Here is a 12,050-nt window from a genome sequence, read left to right as displayed (position 1 = left end):
GACAAAGTATAACCATATCCCTGGTATAACCAAGATCATTCTAAATGTTCCGGAAAATCTTTTTCTGTGCACGATTTCATTGCGAATATAGGTATATATTTGAAAATGTGAAAGAGCTATCCAGGGAATTCTGGAAAGCACGACACAATGGCTGACACTTCAGTCAATCAAATATATTGCTTTACATTTGATGATAAACATTGAAAAGACATAAATCAACACAAGAAACTATTTTGAGACTTTGAATGGTTTATTGTTACTTTGGACCCATATACATTATGAAGATACTTTATTATAATATGCACATTAACATATTATGCACTATTATCATTGCTAAGATAGAAATATTGGCTCCATATCATAATTATTTAGAATAATAAATTATTTAGAACTACATGTATATTGTTAACATGATTTATATCAGTGGCGTACCGTGGCCGCCCCAACCCCGGGGGGCTGAAGAAGAAACAATTTTGCCGCCCCTTCCTTAACAGCCCGAAAGGTTGACCCAAACTAGCGTCCCAAAAGCAACCTTTTTCAAATTTTTTTATGCTTTTTCAATTTTTGGCACCTTTTTTTTTGCTAATTTGTTTTGCCGCCCCCATTCGTTTTTGCCACCCCTGTTTTTGCCGCCCTTCTTCTTCCGCCGCCCCTTCGTTTTTGCCGCCCCTACTTTGACCCCAGGGGCTGGCGCCCCAAAGCCCCCCCAAAATACGCCATGTATATACACTAAGCCAAAAAAAACTTACAATTTTTCACAAGGTCATATCTTAAAATCCTCTCCATAAAAATGAACAAAAATTGCACACAGGATTACTTCAATACTCTACTCTAAACACTGGTCAGTAACCAAACAGTTATCCAACTGACACAACAGCAAAATGCATTGACATGCAACACCTTCCTGGACCACATCACAGCGCAACAGATTTCTTTGGCTGGGTTCCAATTATTCGCCTGTACATGAACAAAATTACACAGGATTATTTCAATACTCTATTTAAACACATGTCAGTAACCAAGCAGTTGTCCAACTGACACAACAGTAAAATGCACTGACACGAACCAGCTACCGGTTTCGCATTCACAGGCGAATAATTGGAACCAGCCAAAGAAATCTGTTGCTCTGTGAATGTGGTCCAGGGAGGTGTTGCATGTCAGTGCATTTTGCTGTTGTGTCAGTTGGACAACTGCATAGTTAGTGACATGTGTTCAGAGTAGAGTATTGAGGCAATCCTGTGTGTAATTTTGGTTAATTTTGATATACAGGATTTTAAGATATGACCTTGTGAAAAATTATAAGTTTCTTTTTTGGCTTAGTGTATATGTGATGCTACACAAATACCATTATTATTATTATGTATATGTATGTGTATTAAGTGGAAATATAGTACACTTGGAATATATGAAAGACAAACGTCTATAATTATATAAGATGGCATACCCTGTCTACAATTTAAGCCAAGGCCTAAAAAATTGTTTGATTGGCGTAATATAAAAAAAACATAGGGCAGGTAGGGATTTTTTTTTACTTTTAAAGTTGTAAATTGCATTTGATAATGGCCCTGGAACGTTCTTCTTATTTTTTTTGTTTAATTGAATTGAATTTTTAAATTTTTTTTTTGCTAAAAAAAGTTAGGGTCGGGCTTATTTTTAGGGTAGGTCGGGTTACAGCAATCAAACAATTTTTTTAGGCCTAACATAGAATATTAAGCATTCAGATCTTTCTATTAACACCAATTACTAGTAACCATCATACAATTCCATCCCTCCATAACATAATTTAGTGGAAAAGTCCAAATAACACCACATTTGTATACCTATTTCCCACGAATTAACATTGGTAAACCGACTTGTTCATTTTGCTTTTATAAATGAAAAGCCTGCTTAGCCTTTACTGTATAATATATACTATTGTTAAGTTGGCTACAAAATCCAACCACTTCCACTACAATCCCATAATTTTACTGCATATCATGGTTGTTAGAGGTGATCATTTAGTAAATTTTCTAACAAAACATTATACCAACAGCTATCACAGTAATATATTCATATATTTGTAGCAATTTTTAAGATTAAATTTAATTTAGTCAAACAATATACATTGTAAGTTATTCCTTACATTTCATGATAAAAAGTTTTTTGAAAATTTCCTTGCTATTTTACACTTTTTCTGATGTTTTAATGCCAATAATATTGTATACTAGTGTCTACCCCTAGTAATGATGAAAACACAATTTAAGGTAAATAGCGCCATCATTGTTCACCTTTTCTTAAAAATGATGTAGTTTAAAATGCAATTAAACAACCGCGGTATATCAACACAGGTCAGCTCCTGCAAGTAGTCTGCAAATGGCTTGTTACTAGTTGCAGTGGAATTCTCTCAAATCAAATCAATGTACTGGAGCTAACCACAAGATCAATTCATTCAACTTATTCACTGATGTCATATACAAATATTGAATGTTTATGAGTTCAATGGCAAGAATATTTCACCAAATGAAAATATTCTTTCCATTGAACAAAACATTCAATATTTGTTTTATATAACTTATAATAAATTCCTTTTCTTCCACTTAATTTAATCACCAAAAATAAAAAATAGAAAAATATATAAACTACATTTATTTTAGAAGCAACGCCCACACCCATATAATTAGCGAGTCGAGGTGGTCACCGCAAGCGCTATACGCACACATACGTCATCATTGCCATGGTGGCTGCGGGTGAATGCAATGGAAAATTGACTATTGCACTTGGGTGGAGTGCAATAGTCTTTTCCTAAAAATAGCAGAAATAATCAATAGTAATTGAACAATCAAATGACAAGAATCTTTGTATGAGTTGCAATGTAAAATATTTTTCATTGATAACTGCTGTACAGTGTAAAAAATTTCAATATGAACAAAATTCTAAATTGGTCTATTTTATGCTTGATATAACTGATATATCATATTGTAAATTTACAATGACCCATTAATCACTATACCTGAATATAATATAATTTCCTCAATACCATGTGTATCAATGGTTAAACCTTTCTTTTCTGAAAAGGATTTCATGATTTGTGGTAACTTATTGTCACCTAGATTTTATAATTGCATAGCTTGCGCTGCAGGGTATTACCAGTACCTAATAGACAAACATGATTGAAAGACTGATAAAAATAACAAGATTTATTCACCATTCTATGGATATGAATTTCCTAATAAAATCAAGCAATCAATCAATCAATATCAATCAGAATTCATTATTTAGAACTAATCTTGTAAGACTATTTCCAGAAGTCCTATTAATTTTCGCGAGGGTTTTATTTTCGCACATATCGCGAATATATGGAATAATGTATTACAAGTATAGGGAAGGACTGGGCTATCGCGAAAATAACATTCGCAAAAATGTGTCTCTCACTCCAAATCGCGAAAATAACTGTACGCAAAAATTACCACTTATATAGTATCACAGATTTAATGGAGCTGAAATTACACCTCTTTGACTTACATACCAATACATGCAGAGATAAGGAATTCAGAACAAAAACCTGCATAACATAGCAATGTTTCCCTAGATCATACAACTGGCTCATTGCGTCACATGACCCTTCAACATCCCAATAACATCAGTTGGCACCGAAGGTCGATGGATGTCGGCCGCAGGCCACCACAATTAAACAACTAAGTTGTGAGAAATTGGTTAAACTTTTCATTCATTCATAGTAATTATGCAGTTTTACTTTTTGAAAACATCTGCTATTTTTTCTGGAATAACTTGAGCCAATTCTTCCCTGTGCATATACACTAGTACACTGACTGCTGTAATCGTGGTTGTTGTACCAACAAATTTTAGGAAACTGGTGACAGACGGCATGTAGTACATTACAGCACCCATCTTCTGAGGAGTATCTGGAACATCCTGTCAATGGAAAACAAAACACTATATTAATTGAATGTTGCTTTAAATGATTTCTTCAATGCATACATATTTACCCTAAATCACAAATCAGAGTCAAATCCATTTTGTTGTTGTCATGAAACCCTCATTCTTAAACAGAAGTGAACATGAAGTGACTTTATACCTGAAAATAGACTTGCACGCACCCAAACAGACATACACTACAATCCGCTGACACACTCCCATTCACCTATTGCGGGGAGAGCCTCAAACTGGCAATAGACATGTTATGCATAAATTATGCAAATTAGGTACTTCATTACCGTATTTTGCGCTGAAAATCGAATCAGGTCGAGACCCTCTGGTCATGCTACCCCCTACCAAGTTTCATCATCATAACGCTTAGGGTTCTTACAGATCCCCAGATACTGTTCCACAAGGCGGATTTCTCCAGATTTCCAACCATATTTGTAGAAGCGTTCCGCATAAATTATGCATATTAACAACTAAATGCGCATACTTTTCGCCGAAAAACTAATCAGGTGATCAGCAGATGTGTATCGTTCCTGCCACCAGGTTTCGTTACCATGCGCCCGATGGATCTTGAGATAGTCTGTCCACAAATTCTACTATCAATTTACGCTGACTTTCGCATAAATTATGCAAATTAGCTATGTTAATATGCATAATTTTCACCGAAAACATACGGTTACGGAGCAAACTTGGATATCCTTCCTCCCACTTGTCAAGTAACAAAGTTTACCATCACATGTTTTCAAAGAAACTTACTGGAAATTCTGGTTCCTCCTGCCAGATCTGGTCTTTGGGTATGACTCCTTTAGCATGAAGTACCTTGAAAACAAAAAGTATATGATGTTGTCAAATAGGCGAAGGACTGGGCCATATGGAAGCTTCTCTATATTAAACCTCCTATAATATTCATGAGCAAATCACTCCCTATGGAAGACATGACCTTAATCTTCCACATGGAGTGTGAATTCAAATGTGGTTACATGAATGGTTACACTCCACTTGAAATCTACACTCCCTGCATGGGAGATTAAGGTCATGTCTTCCATAGGGGGTGTGTATGGATTTCAACTGAATATCCCAATGTGGCTGACAACTCATCAACTCACCTCTCTAGCAGCCCTTTCACCAGACTCTATTGCACCGTCCATATAACCACTCCATTCAACTGCTGTCTCTGTACCCAAGAAAGAAAACACGACCATGAGGTTCCCGTATAACTCTTTGAAAATAATATGAAGAATAAAAGTTAATAGTAATTAACATACTCTATTGCCAAAGAAACCCAGTTACTCATTAAATCAATCAATCAATCAATCAATGATATCAATCAATCAATATCTGTCTATCAGTCAATCAATCAAACAGCAGTCGATTACAGTGAAAACAGACAAGTTTTTATGCCCAGCGACGACTTTTACCAAAACTGTGTTTCTCCTAATTTGGTCATACAATCTACTGGCATAGAATAGGTTACATATTAAAACAATTACATGATAAGCATTATTATTATTCTGGTCAGTGGTCACAACAAAAAATTACATTAAATAATGAAGGAGGTGGCTATATGCTTCACCCTAGCAGGGCGTAAGACAATGTGAGACACAATTATGTAGACAAATGACATTGTTCCCATATATATCACACCCTGGATATTACCATATTTGGATACTTACTTTCCGAATTTGGTCAGAACACCCGGTGGCATAGTGCCCATATAACATCCTCCTGAATACTGCTCTGCCATCCAGTTCTGTTCAATGTAGTTAACAGGCTGCAAGCAGTAACAATTGAATATTTTATTTACTTTATGGACCAATGTTTTAATTTGAGTGGTCTTTTGTGACAGCCTAAATTCAAACCTCTCATCAATGACAACAATTCATATTCCATATATTTGATGTTGAATAATGGATATAAATAAGTATTCATTAAATAATGGATATAAATAAGTATTCATTATTCAATCTGTTTTAATTCATTTTTATTTTCTAGAACAAATGTTTCTTGACTAAAAATCAATTATATTTGACATCAAATATCTTGTGGAAATAAATTATCGATGTTACGGCATAAATTCGTTAGAAGTTAAATATGACTGGAAATAGAATGTAAATAGATTAAATAATCGAATACTTGTTACATCAAATATTCGATGTCAAATATAACGTAAAACCAGTCCTTAATCTCATCCTTAATCAGCTGCCATAAGCTTAATTACCCATGTCCCTAATATGACGCTCAAGATAACATCAAACATTTTGTCATACAGGCACGTAGCCAGCATTGTTAGTCCGGGGGTGGGGCAAACGTCAGTATCATTCCTATTTTCATGCATTTCCCCTTCTTTCTCTGTTCCCATTTTAGGTTCCCTGCCCCTTGCTGGCTAAGCTACTGTTGTGGTCATATATTTAGATGTGTACAATATAGAATGCAGAAATTGTCAAACATATAGGGCAGTTATTGCAGATGGGCATTCTGTATGTTGTACAGGGTGTCTGCTTTGAACAAAAATTTATACTAAAGTGTATTTATGGGGTAGTGCAACAATAATTATGTGCCCGGGGGGGGGGGGGGTGTAACATTTCCAAACGGTGTACCAACGGTGTATTATTATCGACCACATTAAATATTCTACTCACATGCAATGCCTCCTCTGTGCCATAGGCTTCTGCATAATGCTCACATATCTTCTGTTTTCTATGAAATAAATGTTAAATAACATAAGTTTTCTTTCAACAAAGGCAAACAACTTGAGTGCTGTTATTATAAACTTAAAGCCATAATGCATGATGATTTGATGATTGCATATATCTTGCATGGAACAACTGTTGCATCAGGCATCAAATGTACTACTGTTTTATCTACTTTTTTTTCCTTCAAATTAAATGCACATAGCACATGTTGCCAAACTCGATGTATTGTCTTGATGTGGTGATGTTTACTGTGGCCTGCTGGCACTGGGGAAGGAATTAACTTTCATTGTGATATGGGTGTGCAGTGAGGAGCGACAAATTTTGGGGGATAATTAACTGAATTTGGGCCAAAAATATATGTTGTGGCGTTATGAAAATTTGATATATCGATCACTCCTGCTTTGCTAAAAGCTGCAAATCGCTAGGAAAGGAATGTAAGGCAATTCAGGAGCATTGCCATGTATATGAGAACAGGATAAAATATTTGGCAAATGAGCAGAAAGATGACCACTTTAGCTTTCAGAGTCATATTGCTGCCACTGAGCAGCGTACTGCTTAGTGTGACTGAACTTGCAGAAAAATACAACGGTATGATGAAGCGTCACACTGCTCAGCGGCATGCAAACAGCATAAGAGAGTATGCTTACCTTGTTTCTTTTGGGAGAGTAACTAGTTCTCTAGCATGATCTGCATTAACAAACCTACAAAGTTAACACAAAAACCATTATGCACATTAGATATCTGTGACTGTGTATATTACGGATGCACAAATCCACCCTTTATGTGAATCAGCTGATCAGTTTACTTTATATCACTCATACATAAATTCTAGACAGTTCATTTGTTGATTACCATTTATCATTTTTACTATCACCCTCTCTGTGTAATAGTCTTTACCATCATGTGCTCTACCGTAGTGCGCCTGCGCCAAGCCGTGCGCTGACTCTTGGACTCGCCGATTTAGTTATGGGGTGGACCCCAAAATGTGAAGTATATCACGGCAAAACATGGTGTTATGTTAATGAAAAAATGAATTTCCTATCTTAAATAGTATTTTAGTAATTGAATTTATGCATGAGTGATATAAAACAAATATTAACTGTCTTAAATTTGTGTAATTAACATACTCGGTGAAAGATGGATTGTTCCATTCCACGAGCCGGATCCATCTTTCACCTCGTGATCATATTTCAATTGGATATCGATCCCTGATTAGTGCTATACAAAAAATAACATATCCTACACTCCATGATCAATTAATTAAGACAACCTCTATAATCGGTGATTACTGTTAAATAGTTGTGTACCTTAGCCACTTACTTGTTAGTAACACACACAAAGTCAGGAGTATTTATATTTATAACATTGACAGTCTTGTTTTATTACTTAAACTCCATGTTGTCCGTATCAAGTCCCGGGTTGCCAGTCTGAATACCCATACGGTCTTTACTAAAATCCCTAGACTCACGATAGTGGAATCCCATATCGTAACATCCTTCCTTGAATAGAAATAGAAATAAATGTTATTTATTTCTTGACCATACATTGTACAGAATGTACACCTCAAAAATAGTCTCTTTCGTAAGCAGGATTATGACACTGTCAAATTAGTTAACTCAAAACTTTTCAAAGTTTGTTTCAACAATAACACTTGAACTAAAACACTTTTTAGTTCGAAACATTTGACAGCTATAAATTTGTTGTCAATTAATTTTGGTAACTTCTTTCAACTCAAGTTTCAACCTTTTAAATAACAACGTTTTTTGACAAATACTTTTTTGTCATAACTTTTTGCTAACTTCTTTCCAAATTAAGTTTCAACCTTTTAAACAACAACATTTTTGACAAATACTTTTTGTCATAACTATTTTTTGTAACTTCTTTTAACTCAAGTTCCAAACATTTAAACAACAACATTTGACAAATACTTTTTTTGTCATAACTTTAACTTGTTAACACAATACACCTTTTTTGTGTCTCTGTTTCAATGTTTGTTTTCAATTGTTTATGTCTACACAAAGTCTTTCAAATATGTAGGTCTTTTTCTTTCTCTGTTGCTGTGTCTCAGTGGTTGCTTTGATTGCTCTACGTTTGCTTTCTCCTGTGTGTATGTTTTCTGAGGTAAGTTCAACTGAACATTTACAGTTGTTTCAGTAGGTGCAGTAACATGCTCTTTCTGCGCAGACTTGGCGGGGTATTATTTTGCAAATCATCTTCTGCGATAATTTGCTGGTCAAAATTCTCATTACCAAGTCTCAGATGTCTTCTATTCCTGATGTATTCGCGTCCATCTTCTGTCTGTATCTTGAATGAGCGTGTTTCTACTTGTTTCATTACGCGAGCTTTTTCCCACTCTTTGTTTCGCTGGTTTGCTCTCGGTTTGATTCTAACGACGTCTCCTTCCTTTAACACGGGTAACTCTTTTGCCCCTCTGTTGTAGTATCTCTCTTGTTTCTCTTGTTTCTTTAGCTTGCTCTGTTTCACATCTGTTTGAATTTTGGGTTTCAAGAGTGAGTGTTTCATGGGCAAGAGTGTTCTTGTTCTTCTTCCGAAGAAGCGCTGTGCTGGTGAGTTATTTAGTCCTTCTGTCGGCGTATTTCTCCATGCGAGAAGTGCGAGATTCAGATTACCATTGGTCTTCCGTGTCTTTTTGATGAGGTTTTTAGCGATCTTCACGGTACTTTCTACTTTCCCATTGCTCTGTGTGAATTCTGGTGAGCTTGTCTGTTGTTTGAAATCAAACTCTTTGGCAAAGTCTTTCATAGTTTGTGAGTTAAAGGGGGGTCCATTATCTGAAAAGATTATGTCAGGTATTCCATGCGTGGAGAAATGTCTCTGTAGGATCATAATGACTGCGGTTGCATCCTTCTTGTGCGAAAGTTTGTCAATCTCAAAATAATCTGAGTAATAGTCGACACAACATAGGTAATCTACACTGTCCAAAGTAAAAAGATCTATGCCGATCTTCTGCCATGGTCTATCAGGCAACTTGTGACTTATCAGTGGTTCTTTAGGCTGTTCAGGTTGAAATGTGTTACAGGCTTCACAATTTGCGATAAAGTCTTTAATGTCATTTGTTATCCCAGGCCAGTATACACATTCTTTGGCTCTATGGATTGTGCTTTGTACTCCTGTGTGTGCTCTGTGTAGTCGTTCTCTGATCAGTCAGCGTGTGGCTTTCGGTACTAACACTCTTGAACCTCGAAATATTACACCATCTTGATATGATAGTTCATCCCTTATGTTGAAGTAAGCGGTAGTTTCTGGTGCAGCTAGTTTTCGGTGGTCCGGCCACCCTTCCGGTATGTATTGTTTTACCTTTTGCAGGTTTTCGCCGACTGTTGTTGCTTCACGTATGTCTCGTAGCTTGTTGTTGAAATCGGGACCGATTCGCACATGTTTATGTTCTCGATTTCTTCATCTAACTGTGATCTATCGCTGTTGCTGAGATACGCTCGCGAGAGGGTGTCAGCCAGGTACATTTCCTTTCCCGGCTTGTACTTTATCTCAACATCGTAGTGCGAGAGATTTGAAGCAATAAACCTTGCAAGCGTCTAGGAGCTGCTGCAAGTGGTTTTGCGCGGTGATTGAGACCAGTGGCTTATGATCCGTCCACAAAATAACATTGCGTCCGTGGGGTGTACACATGGTTACGCTCTAACCCAAAAACTTGAGCGAGCAGTTCTTTCTCTATTTGAGAGTATCTGGTTTCTGCCGGGGTTAGTGCTCTACTTGAGTATGTTATTGGGTGTCCTTCTTGTAGGAGTGCGAATCCTAAACCATTAGCTGGAGCATCACCTTGACCTTCAAGCTCAATGGCTGGGTCAAAATACTTCAGTACTGGTGTTGACACTACCTTTTGCTTAATTGTCTCAAAAGCTTGTGTTTGTTCATCAGTCCAGTTCCAATCTACATCTTTGTGTGTTAGTCGACGTAGTGGTTCAGTGTCATTAGATAGATCTGGTAGGAATTTAGCGAGATATTTTGTCATTCCAATAAATCGCTGGATGCCATTAACATCTGTCGGTTGCGGCATCTTGCTAATCGCTTCTACCTTGTTCATGTCACCTTTGAGTCCATCACTTGTTAGTGTGTGTCCTATGAACTGGACTTGATCACATTTGTATTGGAATTTTTGCATGTTTAGCTTGATGTTGTTTTCTGCACAACGGTTCATGAAATTTTCCATGTTATTATCATGATCTTGCATTGCATCTGTGAGTGTCTGACCTTCGCCAGTAATCAGTATGTCATCGGCAATTTTATGTATACCTTTCAAATTCTCCAAACATTGGTCTAATTTCTGCTGGAAAATTTCAGGAGCCGGTGTTACTCCAAATGGGAGCCTTGTATATAGTGTATCTGCCCCATGGGCTCTGAAAAGTGGTCAAAAAAGATACCCATACGGGTCTTTACTAAAATCCCTAGACTCACGATAGTGGAATCCCATATCGTAACAATTACCAACTGTGACTATGGCAAATAGTTCAAACAAGGCTAGACCAGTTTAAACCATACAGTCAATGAAACAGTGCACCTACCTCTATTTAACACCTTGAAGTAATCAACTTTTCCAGTAAGAATATGACATGCTAAAATTGCGGTTGTGAAATTTGAAGCCTAAATACTGATATTGCATGAAAATAATTAATCAGTTCATTAGATCGGCAAATAAAGTGATTTTCGCTGATTCTGATTCAGAACCGATCTGACAGAAATCGACCGATTCATATCAGACCCAATCTGATTGATGCATCCCTAGTATAAATGTGTATCCCCAACTTGAGGACAAAAAGTACCACTTTTTGCATACACCACAGTATTTATAATATCAGGCATTCATGATCTAAATACATGACTTGTGTAGTGTTGTATATTTGAAGCTCCAACATGCATCATGTGTAAAGTCCATATGAACTTTTTAAAGTGCATTGACCACTAAACAAGAGTGATTACAACAGGTTAAACAGGCTTGTAGTGTTTGGTTTGAACTATAGCTTAAGTACCTTTATATTACATTGTTCGAATCTTTTGTGGATCTGGTAAATATGTTGCTGCATTATTTACCAAAAACTGATGTTGCATTCAATAAAGCACTTTTTACAAGACATCTTTAATGCTCAGGGACCGTGTTTCAGTGAAGAGCAATTGCTCCTCTTAAGTTGCATACGCATGAGCGATTTATAGCTCCTAAGATCCCTTGCTAGTTCTTTACACTTTTAATGGCTTATAATGACCAGACCAGCTCTTCTAAAGCTCTTCATGACCTAAAGCTCTATCTTCATGACAAGATCAGAAGAGCTCTCTACAGCTCTTCTTAATTCAAAGTAGAGTCACTGCTTACCCCATAATAGCTGGGTATGATCCATCTGGTTTAGTGTCATCATGGGCTTCACACACTGTACCAATACCTATGAGATCACCGCAATAATC

At 36.5% G+C, this 12,050-nt stretch overlaps 1 protein-coding gene across 1 annotated transcript in view; it reads right to left on the bottom strand.

Moving 5' to 3' along the window:
- Positions 1-1,093: 1,093 nt before the first annotated feature.
- Positions 1,094-12,050, bottom strand: part of LOC140150052 (amine oxidase [flavin-containing] B-like) — a 38,047-nt gene continuing 27,090 nt past the window's right edge. Inside the window, 8 exon segments of the mRNA XM_072172089.1 lie at positions 1,094-3,912; positions 4,681-4,743; positions 5,031-5,111; positions 5,113-5,143; positions 5,598-5,695; positions 6,564-6,621; positions 7,265-7,318; positions 11,962-12,049. Of these exon segments, the coding sequence (XP_072028190.1) occupies positions 3,730-3,912; positions 4,681-4,743; positions 5,031-5,111; positions 5,113-5,143; positions 5,598-5,695; positions 6,564-6,621; positions 7,265-7,318; positions 11,962-12,049 (656 nt within the window). The 3' untranslated portion in view covers positions 1,094-3,729.

The sequence above is a fragment of the Amphiura filiformis genome, chromosome 1 (genome assembly GCF_039555335.1).
Source record: "Amphiura filiformis chromosome 1, Afil_fr2py, whole genome shotgun sequence".
NCBI classification, from domain to species: Eukaryota; Metazoa; Echinodermata; class Ophiuroidea; order Amphilepidida; family Amphiuridae; genus Amphiura; species Amphiura filiformis.
The sequence above is the reverse complement of the archived record's forward strand: the minus strand, read 5'-3'. Positions and strand labels throughout refer to the sequence as shown.